The following is a 21,671-nucleotide window of genomic DNA, read 5'->3' as shown; positions in this document are numbered from 1 at the left end:
ATGCATACGCTCTTCCAGTGCCCACGGAACGTAGTCCAAAGTGGACCATATTTTGTGCCATAGAACAAATCTCGACAGACTGACAAGAACTGAAATCATGAAGCGTGCGTTCCCCTACCACAAGGGGGTCAAACTAGAAATCAACAACAGAAAAAATAAGAAAATCTCCAGACACATGAAACTGAACAACACACTGCTAATTCATAGAACAAAGAAGAAATGAGAAATCAAAACATGTAATGAAAATGAAAATATAAGACATCAAAAATATCTGGGCAATAAATAAAGTAGACCTGAGAGGGAAATTTACAGCACTGAACACATACATTAGAAAAAAGAGGAAAAAGCTCAAATCCATCATCTAATCTCCCGCCTTCAGAACCTAGAAAAAGAAGAGCGAAAAAAAAACAAACCAAAGTGAGCAAAAAGAAGAAAATTAAGAAGTTGAGAAGGAAGAGATTAAGAGCAGAAATCAGTGAAATTGAAAACAGAAAAACAATAGAGAAAGTCGATTCAATGAAACAGAGCTGGCTTTTTGAAAATTATTGATAAAATTGACAAACCTCTAGTAAAACCAACAGAGAAAAAAAGAGGCCACAAATGACTGGCGTCAGGAATGAAACAGGAGTTAGCACTACTGACTGCAGACGTCAGAATAGTAATAAAGGAATCCTGCTGTGATTCTGTCGATGTGACATTCCCCAAAGGACAAAACTGGAGAAATGGAGAACAGATCAGAGGTTTCTAGGAATCAAAGCTGGTGTGGCCGTGGGAGGGAAGTGAGTATGAGTCTGGAAGAGCAGCTTGGTGTAGGGGTCCTTGTAGTGATAGGATCCGTATCGATGGGGACATCGATACCCGGTTGCGACCTCGTGCGAGAGTTCTGCAGGATGTTACCCTTGGGGAAAACCTGCTAAAGGGTACGTCTCTCTGTATCAGTCCTTACAACTGTCCGTGATTCCACCATTATCTCAAAATAAAACATTTAATTTTTAAAAATTTTTTAAAATGCCTTTTACTGTAGTACGTTTCCTGTAAACTACATATTTCAGATGTATAATTTGATGAATTTGATAGATGTATATACCCATGAAACCACCACCACATCAAGACAGCTGACATTTCCATCCCTCCCAAGAGATGCAATTTTCAAATTCCCAATTTATCCCTTCCCACCCGCTTTAACCCCTGGTAACCGTAAGTAAAACTGAAAAACACAGTGCATAGCTGCATGCAACCACATAAGTGAATCTTGCAATCGTAATGCTAATTGGAGGAAGCCAGACATAAAAAAGTTTATACTGTATGATTCCATGTCCAAGAACAGGCCGTACAAATCCACAGAGAAGTCAGAAGGGGTGGTTACCTACAGGCCAGAAAGCGGTGTGGGGGAGAGTTCAGGAACAACGGAAATATGTTCTATATTTTAAACTGAGTGGCAGCTATATGGTTATTTATAAAAATTAACTGTAAAAATTAATAAACCTGACTGGGTATACTTTATGTAAATCATGCTGCAAAAGAATAATAAATGAAAGAATGAGGGAATGAATGGGGAAATGGAGGCGTGAAAGAGGATGGAGCGTTAAGAAAGAACCCGGCTTCAGCCGTCCAGTGTGACAGCGAGCAGAGTACCCTGGGGAGGCCTGAGATCAAAGATGAGACGGCAAAGGAAGCTAGAGGCCAAGCCGAGGACTTTTAACTTTATCTGGTGGGCAATGGGGAGGCACTGATGGATATTTTAAACAGAATAGTGCAGCAATCAGCACTGCTTTAAGGGACCACATTCTGAGCACTGCCCTCCAGCTGACACAAGGATCTGAGTGCAGAGCGCTTTGGGAACCAGAGGTGGATGGTTGCCTGGCTCTGCAGGCTCCAGGTTTGGGGCTGGACGCTGACAGGTGCTCAGGAACCAGAGACAAGCTCAGCTTGATTGCCTGTGTGCTTGGCACACTCATCCTTTGCAATACATGTCCCAGCGCCCAGAGAAAGAACCAGAATGCTTGGGGCCTGCTGGGAGTTGGGGTCCATACAAGGTCTCACCACGGTGACCTCACTTTCTATCCACCTGCAGACACGTCCACAGAAGCAGTTTGGGGTTTTCCAGGCCAATCCCTATGTTCATGAAATGTTGCAACTCCAGGTACCACAAATGACTGCCCACCTCCCCATCCCCGAGGCCACCACCAGCAATCAGCTTCCTTAGCTAACTTCTAGAGCTAATTTTCCTTGTTCTCATTAAACTTGCTTTTGCTATTTTCCATTGTTTTCCATTTTCTTCCAGAAAAATAAAAGGAAGAAAGGCAAGAAAGGGAAAATGGGGAAGAAGGATAAGGACCTGACGGCTGACAGGTGAGGTGTGCACGTTGGGGGGGGGGCACCCCAGAGAAGAGCGTAGGATGAGACCTGGGTCCTCAGCTTGGCCGCTCCTAAACCACCCCCTCCTCATCCTCAGAGTGTGGTGGGGAAGCGCGGGGACCCTCTGCAGCCCTGCACGCGGGGCGGCGTCCTAGACGGGGGAGATGCAGCCGAGGGGGGGCCCAGGAGGCAGACTCAGGCCCCAGTGCTTCTGAGGTCATGTGACTTTTTAAAGTTCTAAAATTCGTGGGGTTCTTCAGAAATTTTTTTCCAAAATGGCATCCCTGCTGCAATCTCTGAGTGTGGACTGAGACCGCCCTCCTTGAGGACAGACAGTGCCCCATGTCTCCACGCCCCTGGGCCTGGCGGCCGAGGAACCTCATAAATGCTCCTGAAGGAGGGGGGAGGGCTAGTCTCCTTGCGGGGGGGTACCTCCATGTCTCCGAGCTTAATCGGCTGAACTTCAATGCTAATGATGGTTTTACTACTTTTGTTTGTTTGTTTTGGGTTTTGTTTTGGGTTTGATTTTTTTTTTCTTTTTTTTTGGTTTTTTTCTTGGGGGTGGAGGTAGTTTTGGTTTTTTTGTTGTTTTTTTTTTTAATGGAAGTGCTGGGGATTGAACCCGGGACCTCGTGCGCTCTGCCCCTGAGCTACGCCCTCCCCCTCGATACTAATGAATAGTTTTAATTTTTAAAGTTGCAATTTTTAAGCTGAAAAGGCCTTCAGTGCTTTAACATAGGAAATAAATAGAACCTAAGTTTTCAGATTTTTTTCAAGGAATTTAATTAAAATCCCTAATAAGCGAATGTCAGAAACCATTTTGAACACATACCTTGCTTCCCAGGAGTCTGTTGACAGGTAACACGCACTGCTCTGGGTGTGGGGCGCCCCACTTTGGGCGAGGTGATACATTCCCAGACTCTGCTTGAGAGCAGACCCCCGACAGAGGGAGCCAGCTTGGAACCACCCACGGGGAAGTGGGGGCCAGCGCACCCCAGCACTGGTGCACATGCCCGGGGCCCTGGCAGACAGCCCCAGAGAGACACCCAGACTGGGTGCGGGCATTGGCTCTGGAGAGAAAAGGCACCCACGGGACAGCCCAAGAGGGAGGAGCTGCTGCTTCCTCACGGGAGGTTCTGTTGTTCGGGGAGAGTTCCAGGTTAACAGCTGTGGCCGACTGCTTCCTGGTGGGGCCTGGTCTGCTTTCCGAAACGCAGGTGCCTAGCTCCTGGGGAGCCCCCCAGCTACCCATGCACCCACACAAGGGACGTCACAGACCCGTCCCCAGAGGAGGGCCCAGCCCCTGCAGACGCACAGGGCCATGGCTGTCCTTTAGTGACTGTCCAATGCCACTTTTCTCCTTTGTCCCCACATCAGTCCCAAGTAGAGTCTTTTAGGAGAAGATCTGCTACGTGTCTTACTGGATGACAACCCAGAGCTAAAATCAGATCTGCCCATATGATCTGACCACTGAGCTAGAATTACTCATTCACATTCTCTGCATTTGAAGGCTCGCTTAACTGAACAGAGCGCTGCTTTAACAACACAGAGCACGCGCGTATGGCTCGTGGACAATGTCTATTAGACGATGAATATGTTCTCGGCATAGTTCTTTACAGTTGAATTACCATCAATGGGCTACAAACAATTCTCTAGTGCTGTGAAGAAAGACCAGTAGTGTTCACTCTTGTGGCCCGAAGTACAGAATCTCACTCCTGGAGACTTCTCATTTTAAAGACCCTGTGTTACTCACAGAGAGGGATTCAGCAGGTGGGCCGCTCCGCTCGGGCTGGTTCTCTGCCAGGACACTGTAACACAGCTTGTTTTTCTCATCAAGTTTCTGTAAACCTTAAATTTGTATTTTTATCATAATTTACAAGGTAGTCTTAAAGTTGAACATTTTTATTCCATAGAATTTATTTCACTGGAAAGATCCAAATACAGGTTTATGTTTCAGGTGTCTTTAAGAAATTTGGTTTTTATTATTTTAGAGAAACTTCTTTCATTTTATGTTCATATTTTACATGTATTATTAACTAAGTATTCAAAACACTACAGTTGATACTTAGATATATTTGATAAAATAAGATTTCAGTCAGTCAAAGGCCGGAGTCATTGAATTAACATCCATCCCAATGGTATTTGCCTTGAATCTAATTAATGTCCTTGAGCCTCTCTTAACGACACTAACCTGGATCATAGAACAGTCAAAGAACAGTTTAAGCATAGTTATATTTCAATTTTTCAATCTAAAGAAAGACTGGGGTTGAACCAAAGCATAAGGCCCCCAGAAATGTAAACAGAAAAGACCAAACATCTCAAAGGGTTAGACTGAGCAGCCTTTGAACTTGACCCACCTGGATTCCCGCAAGCCGAGCCTCAGCTAATTTCACTGGGAGTGTCATTCAGTACGTGGGATCCTATCTCCATTTTCTCCCTCAGTTAGTATAAACGATCAGTGTGCTGGCTACATGCCCAAAGCCCTCTTAGAGAAGTGGTTTTGTCGTCTGTAAACACTATGGAAAAGTGTAACATCCTCCTAGACAATTGTTACACTCACAGCTTGAGACCTTTGCAGTCCATCTTAAAATTATTTCCCTTGTAAGCCTTTGTTCTTTATAGATATTTCTCTTGAACTGTTATGCTATTGGGTTAAAAGGAAACATCAATTTCATGAAGGATTAATGACCTACTACACCCTGCAGATGCTAACTGAATGTATAATTACAGGACCCTTGCATTACCCTTGATTTCTAATTCATATTTGTGTCATCGTGAAGACTGATGAAAGGGCAGATGGCAGGAGTGATAGCTGGCTTCAGACGCCCAAAGAGATCATTCTTATTAATGGGAAACATCAGATATACACATGGATGAGTGAAAACATTGTTTTTAAAAAGCCTAATTTATCCCCAAATTGTAGAAATGCTTCAAAAATCAGTTTACTTGCATACACACAAATGTACTTGGAAAGAGATCTGGTTAAAGTTCTCTGCATATGATGATTAACATAAACGCTGCTGCTTCTGTGCAACGTGTGTGCTCATGAAATCCATGGCTTGCTTTATCCCCAGGACCATTGAATCTCTGTATAAGGAGCTCGTGGAAGAGGGGTTACTGATCCAGGCTCTGAAAGTCAACCTCTCTGACTACATCGGTAAAGTACACAGAGAATAACATGTTCGTCTCCCATGGATCACCCCTTGGGTTTTGAGAACCCAGCGACTGGAAATATATTTCATTTGTGTTTTTGTCTAACCACGTATCTGGCCTGTAGTGGCTTGTAGTCAGCGTTTGTGGGACTGAATGATTTGAGTTCGTTCTGCGCTGTGAACTAATGGCCCAGCTCTCTCCCCTTAATGTGGTGCAAGCAGGTTTCCAACCCTGCTAACAGATTCCTTGGGGCATTCTTTGGGGCTGAAGCTAAATTGAAGAAATGAAGGCTTGTTCGTGCTTCCCTGGTTATCAGAACGCCCTAGGGGCGGCACCCGGCACTTCCACCACTGAGTCCTCCCAGGGGGGCTCCCTCCCAGCAGGGGCCACCACAGGAGGGGCTGGGGGGGAGAGGCGGGGACATTTCTATCACCATCTTTAGCTAATGCTTTTCTTTTTAATTTTAAGAACAACATGAAAACGTATTTAAAGCTTAAAATTCATCATAATCCCACACCCTAATGCATCTACGGTCAGTGAGGACATTCTTCCACATAATCACAAAAAAATAGTCACACCCCAAAAAATTGACATTAATATGATACTATTACCTAATATCTAGCTAATAATCCGTTTTCCCTAGAGCCCTAATAATGTCCTTTGTAGTTGCTGGTCTTTCTCAATCCAGAGCCCAGTGGGTGGTTGTGGATGTGATGGCCACCCCTTTTTTAAGTCTCCTTTCCCTCCTTCAATCTAGACCAGTTTACAGGCTTTTTCATTGACATTTTAAGAGTCCGAGCTGTTTTATAGACTGTCTGTCAACTGAATTGGTTTGATGTTTTCCTCCTGGCTTGATTCATGTTCAACATTTTTTACAGGAAAACTAGAGGTAATGTTGTGTCCGCCTCAGCCTTGGGGGCACACGATGGCTCGTTGTCTCATCACTGGCGGTGTTAAGTTTGATCACTGGTGAAGGTGCTGTCTCCCCAGATTTCTCCACTGTAAAGCTTCCTTTTCCCCTTTGCAATCTATGAGAAATCTGCAGGAGGGCACTTTGAGGCTCTGAAGTGTCTGTTCCCAGCCATCCTAAAGGTTTGCGCCCCCGCTGCGGGTTCTTGCCTGCGTCAGCTGCTGCTGCGGTGGTTGTGTTGCCAGAGAGTGCGTTCTTGTCTCATCGCAGAAAGAATTCAGAGACGAAACACAGAGGTCAAGGAGGTAAAGTGAGGATTCATCAGGTGGCCAGACACTCTCAGGGGCAGAGAGGGCAGACCAGGCGAGCAGCTGTGCTGAGTTTCTTTGGAAAGCCGGTTATATGGGGTGTAAAAAGGAATGGGTGGAATATTTATTGGAGGTAGGGGTTTAAGGTCATATTCCCTGATTTTCATCCCAGCTCAGTCTTCTGGAGGGGAAGAGAGGTTTTGTCCTTATTTAGTCTTGACCAGAAGTGTCATGGTGTCGGCACACTGATGGGCACTTATCTGCAAGGTTAATTTTACTGTAATGAGCGTATAATGAGGCTCAAGGTCCACTAGAAGTCAAATCTTCCACCATCTTGGACCTGGTTGGTTCTAACCAGTTTATGCCTCATCCTCAATGGCTCTGTCATTCTTTTAATGGTGGTGCCCAGCCCCCTTCCCTCCTGTCCCAGTTGTAAAATGGGAATGTTCTATTTCTTTCACTCTTTCCGTATTTATTAGGTGCTGTTCTTCTGGAGAGATTTTCTCCCACCCTCCTTTTAAAATTGTTGCGATATCAGTGCGGACACATGGATTCGCTCTTTTTTAAATTACATTATAACCATTTCCATGCTACTCATTCCGACCTGTACGCTGGCCTGATTTTGGCCTGGGGGAGCAAAAAGGCTAACATTTCCCTCGGATCAAAAAATAATCACTTTAATCCCTTTGAAATAAAGCCGCATTTCCTTCCTGGGGACTTGGAGGAGCCTTTATATTGCCTAATGGTTGAAGATTTTACCAGAAGAGGTAATAGAATAGGTATTGGATTTCTATTTATTTTATGTGTTTCTTATTCAAGTACTGTTGGGTTTTCCCCTGGATTGCCTTGATTATGTTCTGTTAATTCTGTTCATATGGAAAAATAACCCTTTGCACAGAACTCTGTCTCTTTACTTACAGTGGGACCTCTGAGTTCTCTCCCCTTGTCTGCTTGCTTCCCTTCACATCGTGTCCCTTCTTCTCATCACAAATTCCTAGTGCTTAGTGTAGTGCCTGGCACGTGCGAGAGTCTCAAAACATTGCTGAGCATATTTCTCATTTTCTTATTAATTTCTTATCTATCTTGGATTTTTTCAGTGATTTCTTTGTCAGTTTCCAGGTGGCTCAGGTCAAAGCGAATGAAAGCAGCCACTTAAGAGTGACCTCGGCAGGGGAAGAGGGGAGGGTACAGCTCAGTGGTAGAGCACGTGCTTAGCATGCGTGAGGTCGAGTTCAATCCCTGGTACTTCCATTTAAATAAATAAATGAATAACCTAATTTCCCCTCCAAACAATAAATGAATAATTTTTTTTTAAAAAAGAGTGATCACAAATGAAAATGACTCAGCTTAACAAAATTTGTCAAATGGCCATGAGGGCTGGCTCCTTCTGGTCCTTTCCATGTTTTTCTTATTTTTTCTTAGTTAAGATCCTTAGCTTAAAAAGATGGAAATGGATCTATGTGATATCACTTATATGTGGAATCTGAAAAAAAAGGACACAAATGAACTTGTCTACAAAACAGAAACAGACTCAGAGACATAGAGAACAAACTTATGGTTACCAAGGGATGAAGGGGCTGGGAAGGGATAAATTGGGAATTCAAAAATTGCACCTCCTGGGGAGTGATGGAAACGTTAGCTGTCTTGATTGTGGTGGTGGTTTCAGTGGTGTATACATTTATCAAAATTCATCAAAGTGTACGTCTGAAATACGTGTAGTTTACTGTACAGGAACCATATCACAATAAAGGTGTTAAAAAAAAAAAAAGATGGGAGTGGATCTTTCTGATCCCTACATAAAAATAGAGTAACTGCATGGCAAAAGCAAAAGCCTGTGGACGGCACTTGCATAAAACCGAAATGACCAGGTGTCCCCTCAAAGCCTAAAGTACAAGCCCTTGGGGACACAAAACAGAAGACCCTCCAAAGCACCAGCAGGCACTCACTGGGAAGCACCACGGTCCAAGGTAATGCCTGCAGCCGCAGCTGGGAGCAGCCCTGCTCGCTTCAGTAGCAGGTGAGTGAACACGGGCAGAGTCGGAAAGTATGAAGGGGTGAGGACTGTCCAGCCTCCAGACACTCTTAAAAGCGATGCATCACAGCTCCCTTGCAAGGCAGGGCCTGACACTGTTGGGAGTGAAATCACAGTCGAAAGGGCTGGGAACAACAGAGATGACGGAGAGGAAATTCCAGAAAAAAATTAGGGGAGGGAACAGAACCAGGGCATCTGGAAAAGCAAGTCACCGTGCTTTTCACACATGTGTAAACAACAGAAGAGGGGACTCTATGCAATTTAAAAAGCTACCCTGACGCAAACGATTTTCTGAAAATACAGGATTAGTAACTTATATAAATTTAAGCAGTAGAGAAGTTCAAGATTGAAACTCATGCAAAGTTTCCTATGAAAAACAAGAAAGAAAGAGTAAGGAACAAAGGAACATCACAAAAAGGCATGCCCGTGAAGCAGGCAGCACTGGAACCTGCTCCTTCAAACCAAGCTAACAGGCACCAAGACACGGTTAGAAGGCAGGTATAAGAGCACATAAATCAGAGCTAGAAAGTGAAGAAACGGGCCAGACAGCGTTCAAAGGATGTTTTAAACGGAAAAGTTATTTCAGGAAAACCTAAATTACAACAAATACAAGAATGAATAAAGGCAACAAATGATGCTTTAAGAGAAATGAAATGTGAAGGACAGAAATTTTTAAAACTAGGAATGAAGAACAAGATTACAAGGTTTCAAAAGAAAGGAACAAATACTAAGGATGGGCAAGGAAAATCCAACATGGAGATATCACAGGCCCCTGAAAAGGAAAACCAAAGCAAAGGAACAGAGCAAATACTAAGAACAATTATCCATGAAAGATTTCCTAAAACAGAAGTGCAGACCGCATGCTGAATGATGACACTCTGTACCTGGGAACTGACCAACTCCAATTGACCAACACTGAGATGTACTCTAATAAAAGTACCAGAATTTAAAGTAAAGGGGAAAAAAACTTTGGGGCGTCTGTGCAACAAAAGACCCCATGAGCTACCATGGGACAAAGACGCAAAGAGCATCACACTTGCGCACAGCAACAGTTCGCACCAGAAGCAGATGAAGTGGTGTGTTTCAAATGCTCAAGGAAAGGGAAGAAGGTCCAAAGAGAATGGACTCAGCCAAATTTATTTTCAAGTATACAAGACGTAAGTTATAAACATGCAAGAACTTAGAGTATTTTCCCCACGCGTCCTTCCTGAAGATCCACTAGGAATGAGCCAGAGACAGCCAGAAGCGACTGGAGCCTGGGGGTGGGCATCAGTGTGCACTTATCTGTAGAACGAAGACCAGACGAAGGCTGCAGGGGAGCCAGTAATGGTTCACCCACCAAAACTGGGGAAGGAAGAATTAGCACACAGAAAACGTTTAACCATTTTTTCCAGTTACCCTAAGTGGTACTGGCCGTGTCGGCTTTGTTATTATGAGATTTTGTGTGTGTGTGTGTGTGTGTGTGTGTGTGTGTGTGTGTGTGTGTAATGGAGGGTAGTATGAAGCAAATGAGAAATTATGGGATCATCTGTCATCCTCTGCATCCCCGGGGACTAATGTGTTCTCCCCGTATGAAGACGGGAGGTAGAGATGCAATATGAAAGGAGTCAAGTGGTATCAAATAGATGAACAACAGGCTTCTGCTGCAGAGCACAGGGAACTATATTCAATATGCTGCAGTAACCTATAATGAAAAAGAAGATGAAAAGGAGTCTACGTGTGACTGGAACACTCTGCTGTGCACCAGAAACTGATGCAACATTGTAAACTGACTAGACTTCAGTTTTTTAAAAAAAGAAGTAAAAACTTGTCTTGAATTTGAACTGGAAATGTCAGTTTCAATTCATGAGATTTTACGTCACACACACACACCCCGGTGGTGTACTGATACCAGCTCACAAGAGCTGATTTTTAATTTTTCAGGAATTTTTTAAGGTGGGTATAAGGCACACCATGGCATGTTTCCATTGAAAATGCTTATAAATAATGATCACCCCAGTAGCCGTGAGCATTCCCAGCTCCTAAATTATGGTGTTAAAATACCATTTCCTGCTCAAAAGAAACCAGAGTTTCTTGAAGAAATGGCTCACGTTAGAGAGGGACAGGAAATCTCAAGAATTGCCTGGAACACCTCGTCACATCAGGGAGCTTTCCAAGACGACTTGGTTCGTGGCAATAAACCTCAGAAGCCAAATTGAAGACGCTCCCTCCGACCAGAGACGGGACATCGTCAACTCCAGGAAGGCTAAGAAATACAATGGATTAAAATCTACAAAATACGTTTTATATATATTTATTAAAAAACTAACTGTCCATCTTCAGAAGAGGCCAAGAAGCAGATTCATTGTCTTGAAAACTGGTAAATGCAGAGTCAGGCAGTTGTCTGGCTTTTCCTCTGTGAACTGTACCACCAGGTAACCAACTGGTAGATGAGGGGTGTGTTTCTCTTTGAAATAATTTCAGCCAGCACATGAGAGTCCAACAGCAGAGTTAGGACACCACCGCGTTGCTGCCTCCAGCAGATCTGGGCGATGGTCGTCCGTGACTGCTCATGTCACAAAAAGTGACAACCACGCATCCTGGGCCTCCCGATGTAAAAGCTCAGCATGTCCTAAACTTTGCAAGGGACAAGCCTCCGGACTCAGCTGCCAGTTTGCGGGATGTGCAGAGGAACGCGGAAAACACAGCCCGTGGAGTGCAGACCGCGGGGGATGCTGCAGACGCCCAGGTGGGTGTCTTTCTTTCACAGGTGGATTGTGCTGAGAAAAGAAAGAGGGAGATGGACCCTGAAGGTTCACACAGACTCCCAGGGCAGACTGCAGTCTCTGAGCACGTGCACTGCAGGGATGGCGCCAAGAACAAACGTAAGGCCGAGATGCCTATGAAACGTGGGTCTGTTGTGGATCTGGGGAAAAGGGAGAGAGTTGCGACTGGGAGGGGCACATGGGGGACAGCTGTTTCTGGGGTGGCTCAAAATGTCATTTTACAAGCCAGGCAGCCGTTACCAGGATATTCATCTTACAAGAATTCACTAGACTACACATTTCTTTGGTGTTTTCTTTATCTATGTTCTATTTTACAGTGAAAGGGTACTTTTAAAAGAGCCTTTTAGCTTCTTAAGGAGGTGGGGAATAGCTTCCGGTGTTAGCTGCCTGTGTGTCCTGCCGGGGACGCCAGACGGGCCTCTGCCCAGCCTGGGGTCCCACATGGGAGGGGTGCCCTAGGGCTGGCCCCATCGCCCCCGTGTTGTGGGTGCACACGTGCGCAGGCGTGCACACACGTGTTCACACACCTGCGGGCTACCTGGGCTGCAGCTTCCCTGCCCTGCAGGCGGCAGCGTCCTTCCCCTCCTTGTTTCTCCCAGAGATGCTGTTATTCTGTGCCGTGCTGGGTTCCTCACAACCTGCGTCGTAGTCACACCTGCAATGTTCTAAGAATGGCAGCCAGTGCTTTCCTAAGCGTTAAGTATTTTAGATTGTATGAAAGCCTGTGTTCTCAGGTAAAGCCTCAGCCAGCCTTTTTTTTTTGACCATAGAATTTTCTCCTGGGACATATGTGTCCGCATCCTTCTTGAATTCAAGTGCATTCTTAGGACAAATGGGCCACAGAGGGGCTTTTTTTACCATCCCAGCCTTGGCTTCCATCCTCAGGAGGACCTAGCCAGCTGGAAGGAGGCTTTGATGCTGGGCAGGCAGTGGGCTACTGATGGCTGGCTCCCCTAACCCGTTTCTGATTCTGGAACAGACCACCCGAGCCTGCAGGTGCCCTTGTCCAGCCTGGCAGTGTAGACCTCCCAGATCAGGGCAGCCGCTCCCCAGTCAGTGCGTGCAGGGCGGCCGTGAAGCTGCCTGCCTGCTTCTGACACTCGTGGATCAGGCTCATCTTCTCGTCTAAGCCGGGAATTAGGAGAGAGGGGCCCGGCGCCCCTCACCCTCAGCTTCCTGGTGTCAGTGTTACGTCTTGGTTTCTCTTTATCACTTTGACACAGAGGCGTGGTTCCTGCGTTACCCATTCTTTTCTGGGCTCTGGAGCTGCTAAACTGATGCTCAGAGCACTTCCGTCCTCCGTCTGGGCGAGCCAGGCGGGGCAGGTGTCGGCTGTGCCTCGCCCCTTCCCCATCCAGGCAGGGACAGAGCACGGGCCTTCAGACACGGAACGTGGCCACGTGGTTTGGACATTCTCCACGGACCAGGAACCCTATGCCCACGTCCAGGCCCGCTCAGCAATGCCGGGACACAGTTTTTTGTCGGGGCAGGGGGTTTTGATGTGCAATTCCGCTCTCTTCTAAACGCCACTCAACTCCAAACACTCACTAGAAGCAGCAGTGAGGGCTGAAGGAGACTCGGAAGAGGAGGAAGCTCGAGCCCGCAGTGTCCGGCTCCCCCCAGGCGCAGCCCCCAGCCCCCCCGCCACTCCCGTTCCTCGCTCTGTCCCTGCACGCCTGCCCAGCTCGAGCACCGGCCCTGTGCCCAAGAGCCAGCTGCTGCCCCAGCCTCACGTGTGCAAGAAGCAGCACATTTCTTTATTCTTTAAATCACTTTAATTTAGCTTCACAACTGCTACACTGCCGAGGTTATTCAAACTCAGTCCTCCTTACGAGCCCCCCCCCTGCCCCCACGTGTCACCAAGGTCCCCAGTTCCCACATGCTGCTTGGATCCCGGGGAGATATTCAGGGCACTGGTGCCCACCAAGACCCCCAGTGCCCGCAGGGACCACGCAGGTCTGCCCTGGACTCTGTCTCAGTGCGGGCTCCCTCCCTGCTCCCTCGTCCCCTATGCCAGCAGGACACAGGACTGATGCCCACTGCTCAGGGCCCCTGACCAGCCTCCTCTCACCCCCAGGCTAGGAATGTCTCCTCCCTCCCTCCTTCCGAGGCTGCCACCCTGCGGGGTGCTTGTCCCTTGTGTGTCTCAATTTCCACAGTGATGAGGATGGATGGGAACAGCAACCGCCTGACGAAACTGCTTTCACTATTTAAGGAGTCAGGAGATGGAGGACTCCAGGCCGCGCGGGCTCGGAGCTGGCTGGCTCCCTGCTGCGGCTGGCGGCGCCGTTCTCACCCGGGCTTCCGCGGGCTCAGGCTTTGCCAACAAGAGGGCTTGTGACTTCATGGTGCCTCTGAGCACCTCCCTCCCTGTCCACGTCACAGAAGCACGAAGCACCGAAGCCAGCACTGCTGGAGGGGGAAATACAGAGGGACACACACGATGACTACTCCCCTAAAAGCTCCTGCTCCGCCCGCGGTCCAGGAGCCGCTGCGTCTGCTGGGAACAAGGACACCCAGGCCAGGCTGGTGCTTCCTGCTTTCTCCTCGGCATCCAGAGCCCGCCCTTGGGAGGAAAAGACTCCAGTGGCTCCCCCAGACCCCACCCGAGAAGACATGCCTTGCACATTTACATGTGAAAAGCATCTAAAGTGTGGGAATCTGTGTGCCCCATGGTGCATAATCCTGGCAGAGCGTTCACCTGGAGAAGCCTCTGCTGACTCCATTCTGGAGGCTGGGTAGCCTGCATCCGTCACCAATTTTATAAACAAGTCAGTACCCTGGATTGTAACCGCGCAGCATGCATCACCGTGCTCGTCTTGTTGTTAGAAGAAGATACTCTGTGTGCCCCTGGCAATGTCCCGGGCAGGGGCCGGCATGTCCCGGTGGGGGACCTGAAGACCTACCAGCGTCATTTGCTGTCTTGGCACCTCCTATGTTCTCCCTCTCCTTTTCCTCGAGTAATTTCTTTAGGAAGCTAGTATTTTTTTTTTAATAAATTGCTCTGTACTTCATGCTCTTTTTAATGCTACGGGGGTGGAAGGAAAACATTAGAGGCCAATTCGACCTTTATTTCACAAATATTTTGTATTTCTCACCATTTTTTAAGTGTGTTCACGTTCCTACGCTCTACAATTATTTCCTCCCTCTGGGTTCGTTCGGTAGGGCTGCGGTCACAAGGACCACAAACAGGTCAGCTTAAACAGCAGAGAATTACTCTCTCCCACTGCTGGAGGCCAGAAGTCCCAGCCCTAGGCTGGCTTCTTCCAGAGGCTCTGAGAAGGAATCTGTTGGCTGCAGCCCCGAGCCCCTTCCAGCACCCACTTCCTTCCTCTCCCCAGACCTGTCCATCCTCCTCTGCCCGGACGCTAGGCCGCTCTTGGGCTCGCATGGCTTGAAGGGACCTCGTCATTCCATCCCTCGTCCGGTCCCCTGGGGGCTTGCGGGCAGTCTTCGGCGTTCATCGGCTTCTGCTGATCATCCCATCTCTGCCTTCATGTTCACAAGACCTTCTCCCTGTGTGTGTGTCTGTGTCCAAACCCCCCCTTTTTATAAAGGACACCAGTCCTGTTGGAGTAGGACCCACTCTAAAAACTTCAGCTTAACTAGTTACATCTACAACAATCTTACTTCCAAATACGGTCACATTCCGAGATCCTGCAGGCTAAGGCATCACCACATGGATGCTAAGGGGACACAGCCCAACCCATAACGCATCCCTGTTTCTTTCCCTCCTGCTGTTCCAGGTGTCCTCGCCCCTTTTCATGCCTTCTGTCTCCAGCACCTTTTCATCCACTCTTTCCTCCTTCCCTCCCTTGGGGAAGACCCGGAGTCTGTGCAGGCAGTCCCGAAGTGTCCAAGTTCCCAGTGAGCAGGTGGGAAGGGCTTGTGGTTTCCAGGCTGGGCGACAGCAAAACCTCCTAATGTGCTTTCAGAATGAGTCTTCTCACTGGGCAAATGGTCCTTCCCTCTACCGGAATCAACACCCACTAATTCAGCTCAATTTGTCTAAGTAAAATCTGGTCGGGTCTAGAAAAGATGGCGCATCTGGGTATTAACTTAGATTTACTTGAGCAGGAAAACGGGGGTCACCTTCCCATCCCCTCTTGTGTGGTGTTTACAGCAGTCAGTGCTGGATTTAACGGTGGCTGCAGGATCTCTTCCTGCTCTGGTGAAGGCGAAATTAACCACGCTCCCATTTGTTACCTGCTCATTAAAACGCGTGGGCTCAGAAGGCATCATAGAGGCTTTCACTATCCCTCATCCCCCTCACCAGTACCGGCGCCCTTGCCAAGGACTTCTTTCTTTTCACGCAGAGGCTTTAAAAGGCTGTCCTCCACAACAAAACAGCAATTACTATCTGGTTTTCACCTTAATTTTCTTAGCATTCGAAAATGCTTTCAAGCCCTGGCTATAGAATGTTTTGCCTTCAGATTCAGGTACAAATCAAAAGAGAATCATAGGAACATGTAAAAGTCCATCCTCGTGACAAATGGAGACAGCCGCACTAATTTTCTTGGTGACCTTATCTAAATTAGTTAGAAAATAACACTCGAGATTTATGACCAGTTACAATTAAGCCCTTTGATGACTTCTAATTAAACCTGTAAAGATTTATTTCAGTATTATTCCTTTGGTAATCCTTTAAAAATGATAAAAATGTTAATGAATCTCACCCTCAGAAGGAGATGTTTCTATTTATCCTAAATTAGACTCAGATCCTTCCTTTCAAATGATGGTATTTTAGGTTCAGATTTACACTGCTCCAGTACAAATTTCACATCAGGCTTAAACAATTGATTTCTAAAGTTTGTGCAAATGTTATACGTGACCTCTTGGAATAGAAATTAAATAGAACCGACTATATTTCAGTCTACTTTGTAGGCCCTTCATTTTAGAACTTTGTTCCTCCCTTACCAAAATTCAAAGGTATTTTTTTTTAAATACTGGGAGGTGAGAATCCCACTCAACATAACGCCCAGTGATTACAGTGAGTGCAGAGAAGGTTTTGCAGCTGGATAGTTGTTCTTCAAGCCTGCATCTCAGAACAGATGTGTCCTTCATAATGACTCTCCATCATATGATTATATTTGCTTAGAAATGTTAAATTTGTATTCTGTGTTAATTTTGCAAGTGCAAAATCACGCCGTGCAGACCAGCGCGGCTTCCCACTCATCCGCCCTCTGTTTCTTCTCCCCCCCTAGGCGAGTACAGCTACCTGGGGACTACTCTCCGCCAGGTGTCTATAGAGCCCATGCCTTCCCTCCTGGACGTCAGACAGCTCGTCACCCTCTACGGGGTCCTGCCTCTAGGTAAAGGCCCCACCTGCCCTGTCGCGCCTTTTCTGGAAGCAGGGGTGTCTGCTTCTGTCTTCCTGCGCGTCCTCAACGGGCTGACTCTTCCTACTGAGAATTCTGAGGGAGGGTCGTTCCGCTGGGACAGTGCGTCCTGGACACACGGAGAGGCGCACCCGGGAAGCACGCTGCGGCGTCCTTGAACGTGTGCGGAGCACTCTGAGCTCCAGGGCCTGCAGGTGTGCTCTGGGGGGAGGACAGCCAAAGCGAATGCCTGCCATTCAAAGTAGTCAAATTAGACAAAGGCTAATAGCTTGCTTGTGATAAGCTCACCAGGCTCTGCCAGGTTCCGCTCCAACCGCTGAGTGAGGTTCGACCGTGATGGTTCAGGCAGATGGACCAGGGTCTGCCGCAAAGTCGGGGCTCTCCCTGCAGATTCCTGCGGCTCTTCCCCACGTGCGCGCGTGTTGTCGTGACCCCAGTCTGTGTCCTGAGCCAGCTGGGGCCGGAGCGAGAGCTCCAGCCAGGCTGTGCTCTGACAACCATTCTGAAACAGAAATAGCATTGTGTTTGATGAAATCACTTTAAAGCGAAAAGGGAGTCGTTTGGACACTTAACTACCTTGTTCCACTTTGACTGAAATACGAACTTAAACCTACTGGCAAGAAATAGTTTATTCTTCTTTCAACTTCATGTCAGAAGTAGGAAATAGAATTTGGGGTCAACAAACAAACAAAAAAATATATATATATAAAACATCAACAAATATATAAGACTTTGGGGTCAACAAAATAAATATCCAATATTTAGGGGGGCCGTGTGAATAAAACAAGAAGATTAGCCCTCGGGCCTCATCTCAGGCTGATGGAAAGCGTTGAAGCCTAATGCACTGAGAGCTGGCGAGGTTTTAACAGAACTCCTCACAAACTGGGGTGTGGTGTACTCGCATCCGCGGCGGGCAGAGACGACAGGCTGGCCTGAAGGTACCGGGCGGTGTGCCCAGGAAGCATCCGCCGGACCCTCCTGTTGTCAGTGAGGAGCCGGAAGTTCCCGCGGGCCCTGACCTCTCCGGAGTGGGGTGAGACCAGTTCATGAGTTTGCAGCGTACAAACAAGTCGGACAGAGAAGCACCCTCAGACGTCAGCCCTCCAGGGCTTTGCCTGAATTTCATACGTCCAAAATAGGACCCAGATACGAAGAAGAATGTGTTTGTTGGCCTGACTGTTCAGGCCGATGCCGGGACTAACCCAGGTGGCCACTCGGCAGAGGGCACTGCGGACATACCGCGAGCCCACCCTCCACGCCGCCAGGCGACAAAGCTCCCGCCAGCCTTCAGGTCCTCAGGAGCCTCAGCCAGGCCCCAGGAGCAAGGTTTGACTTCTCAAAGCCCCCGGGCAGTCAGGGAGTGCCCAGGAGGCAGCTGGTCAGCATCCACCCCTCACATCCCCCCGCCCCCAGAAATGTCACTGCCCCCACGTTGTGAAAGGAAAAAGGGGGGCGGGGAGAGCGCGTCTGGAGCAGAAACTGCGTTTTCTGTCCAGTGTTTCATCTCCCGGCAGAGGTGGACGTTGAACCCGCTTGTACAGATGAGTAAGTCTTTCCAAGAGGCTGAGGAACTTTCTCCGAGTCCAAGGTTGGAAGGGGCAGAGCTGGGCTTAGGACACGGAACACTGGCTTCCTTGTGACTCTCTAATCCTCCAAAAGTTGAAAAGGGCGAGCACACAAAGGCCTGGAAATTTACTCTGTCTCTTAGCAATTCTGGGTAACTCTGAAAACTGCCCTTGATACTCAGCCATAAAAAAGAATGAAATAATGCTGATTGCAGCAACATGGATGGACTTGGAGATGGTCACACAGAGTGAAGGACATCAGACAGAGAAAGACAAATATCACATGATATCACTTATATGTGAAATCTTTAAAAAAATGAGACAAATGAACTGATTTGCAAGATAGAAACAGAATCACAGACGTTACCAAAGGGGAAAGGAGGGGAGAAGGGATAAATCAGGAGTTTGGGATTTACAAATACACAGTAATACATACAAAATAGATGAGCAACAAGGACCTCCCACTCCAGGCTGCGGGTGGTCACTGCGTTCCTCCTCTCTTGCAGCCTTATCAGATGGCCCTGTCAGTTCTGCCCACTCTTCACAGGACAGCTCAGACGCCACCCTCTCCTGGAAGTTCAGCCTGAGCCCCCTCCACCCTCCCACCTCATCCCTCAGGCAGGAAATACTTTCCTCTCTGCCTCTCGCTGCACTATTTCCTCCCTTCCTAGTTACCTTACTCAGGTTTAGCTCCTCTCCTGGCCATAAACTCTTTACAGCAAATCCTGGCTCTATCCCGCGTGGTAGTCCCCAGCGGTCCCCAGCCAGGGCCACAGACTGAGCAGCCCTCAGTATCCAGGTGGTGAACTGGAGACAGAAAGAATGGCATCTCTCTGCTGCCGCGGAAAACGGGGCCTGCTTCGCCATCACACGCTGCCGTTCCCCGCGCTCACCACCAGTGAAGCGCGCCCGTGGAGCTCCGTTTTAGAGAACTTGCGCAAAACTACTTCCCAAGCTTTTGCGGAGCGTGGGAGGGAAACACAAAAATTATTTCTACGTATTAGGTAAATTCCCTCCATCTCGTCAATCAGACGAGAGGAAAGGAAGACGAAGCGCAGTAACTGTGATACGGGCACATTCAGAGCTGATCAAGGAGCCCAGCCGCCGAGCGAAGGCAGCCAACACGACGGCAGCAGCGCTGATCACGGCTCCCTCCAGGACTTCGTTCCGCTCACCCTGGGATTCCTCAGCGCCCAGTGTGCTCTGCTCGCGTTCGGGACCATGGAAGACACTCAGGCCCCAGCCCCACCCTGGGCTTGAGGGGGTGGACAATGTGGCTGACCTAGTAAACTCAGGTCCTTCTACTATCAAGTGCCGGCTTGGCTGCCCCTGCCCACAGGCTGGAAACCAGGACAGAAGACAGCAGTCAGGCGACCGCCACCTGGACCTCGGTTTTCCCCCTTTCCCCCTAAGAATCACTACTGAACACTTCGTGTACCCTGCTGTCCATCTCACACTTCTCTTTCCAAGCTTTCAAAGGGCGTAGTGCTGCCCCTGACAGACACAGGGACCCCTGCCCCCTCCCCCCAAATGCCAGAGGTGACTTATTGCAGGAATGCGCTTTAGAATTATGAGTCTGGGGAAATGCTAGGGGCAGGGGTGAGAGAGAAGGAATGTATTAGATACCCAAGGAGACCCGACAGCTCCACCTTGAGCCCTGACAACAAATCAAAGGTGTCACAGAGCCGGCTGAGACAGGAGGCGTGCCCCTGGTGAGAAATGCCTTCGACACATCCATCGCGGCTCAGGCTGGGGTCATGCCGCGGAGTCATGGCCTTGAGGAGTCCCAGCCTAAGAACCATGTATTTCCTAGGCAGGGTCTTAGAGCCTCTTCCTCTGCCTTTTTAAGGTTCTGCAGCGGTGCACAAGAAAGCTCCTCTGGTGAAGTCCCTGCTCTTGGCCGGGCCGTCTGGGGTGGGGAAGAAAATGCTGGTCCACGCCATCTGTACCGAAACGGGAGCCAACCTCTTCAACTTGTCCGCAACTAACATTGCCGGGAAATACCCCGGCAACAGCGGCCTCCAGATGATGCTGCATGTCGTCTTCAAGGTATTTATTCCATTTCTTGGCCTCTGGTTCCCCTCCTTCTCTCAGATTACATTTTCCAATGCTGCAGTTAATTTCCTTAAGCCAACTAGCACAGACCCCTGCAGATAATTTCCCTAGGCTGATACGCACCTCCCTTTTCAACTTCCTCCCGTTGCATCCTCCCGTAAATGATTTTATTATTGCATCTGGCTGAGCATCCGACAACTAGACACAGCTTCTTTCTTTGCAAAAATACCGTACTGTGCCACTCAGATCAGCCTCCTTCTCTTAGAACGACAATCTCCAGGTCCATCCATGTTGCTGCAAATGGCGTTATTTTATTCTTTTTTATGGCTGAGTAGCATTCCATTGTATAAATATACCACAACTTCTTTAGCCAGTCATCTGTGGATGGACATTTAGGTTGCTTCCATGTCTTGGCTATTGTAAATAGTGCTGCTAAGAACATTGGGATGCGTGTGTCTTTTTAAATTGAAGTTCCCTCTGGATATGTGCCCAAGAGTGGGGTTGTTGGATCACACGGTAGGTCTATTTTTAGTTTTTTGAGGAATCTCTATACTGTTTTCCACAGCAGCTGCACCAAACTGCATTCCCACCAGTAGCATACTAACTGACTATATTTCAGTAAAAATTTTTTTTAAAAAAAAGAAGAAAATAGGCCAACATGATCGGGCTCCTTCTGCCGCAGGAACCCTTCCTGAAATGCTCACCTGTCTCCTTAAACATTAAACCCACCGTTTCTTTTTCCAGCCCACCCCCTCCAATATGGCATCACGTATTTGCATTTGGGGTTAATTCTTTCTCACGTGGCATGAACTGCAGTCACCCCTCACAGAGGCTGTAAGCAGGAACCCACAGGAGCTGCACTGACTGCAGTGGTGTGGACATCCACTTACATCACAGTGCCAGGGGACGCAGTGCCCTCAAAGGGCCCTACATGACCCAGCCCTGCAAGCTTAGTCAGCCCTTCACCTCCCCGGGTCTCCATTTTTATCATCACCAAAATGCATGAGTCAAACCAAATGATACTGTGTGTCAGCTCTAAAAGCAGTGATTCTCTGCTACAGTTTAGATATAAATGATGGTGGTGATAGAAGACGATGATAAACAGAGAGATGGACGAATACACAGTACACACACATGCCCACAAGGATCACCGAGGTCTAGAGCATACTGACACTGAATATTTATA

At 47.9% G+C, this 21,671-nt stretch overlaps 1 protein-coding gene across 5 annotated transcripts in view; it reads left to right on the top strand.

Moving 5' to 3' along the window:
* The window catches only part of IQCA1 (IQ motif containing with AAA domain 1), a 154,933-nt gene that overhangs the window by 93,646 nt on the left and 39,616 nt on the right, over positions 1–21,671 (top strand). For all 5 annotated transcript variants that reach the window (XR_004320174.1, XM_006177788.3, XM_032480562.1 and 2 more), the window contains 4 exons: positions 2,285–2,352; positions 5,433–5,515; positions 16,731–16,838; positions 20,280–20,479. Coding sequence is in view for 4 of the 5 variants with exons in the window: in XM_006177788.3 (XP_006177850.1) it covers positions 2,285–2,352; positions 5,433–5,515; positions 16,731–16,838; positions 20,280–20,479 (459 nt within the window). In the remaining variant the exon portion in view is untranslated. The remainder of the gene's footprint in view (positions 1–2,284; positions 2,353–5,432; positions 5,516–16,730; positions 16,839–20,279; positions 20,480–21,671) is intronic.

The sequence above is a fragment of the Camelus ferus genome, chromosome 5, assembly GCF_009834535.1.
Source record: "Camelus ferus isolate YT-003-E chromosome 5, BCGSAC_Cfer_1.0, whole genome shotgun sequence".
Lineage (NCBI taxonomy): Eukaryota > Metazoa > Chordata > Mammalia > Artiodactyla > Camelidae > Camelus > Camelus ferus.
This window is presented reverse-complemented; position numbering and strand designations above follow the sequence as displayed.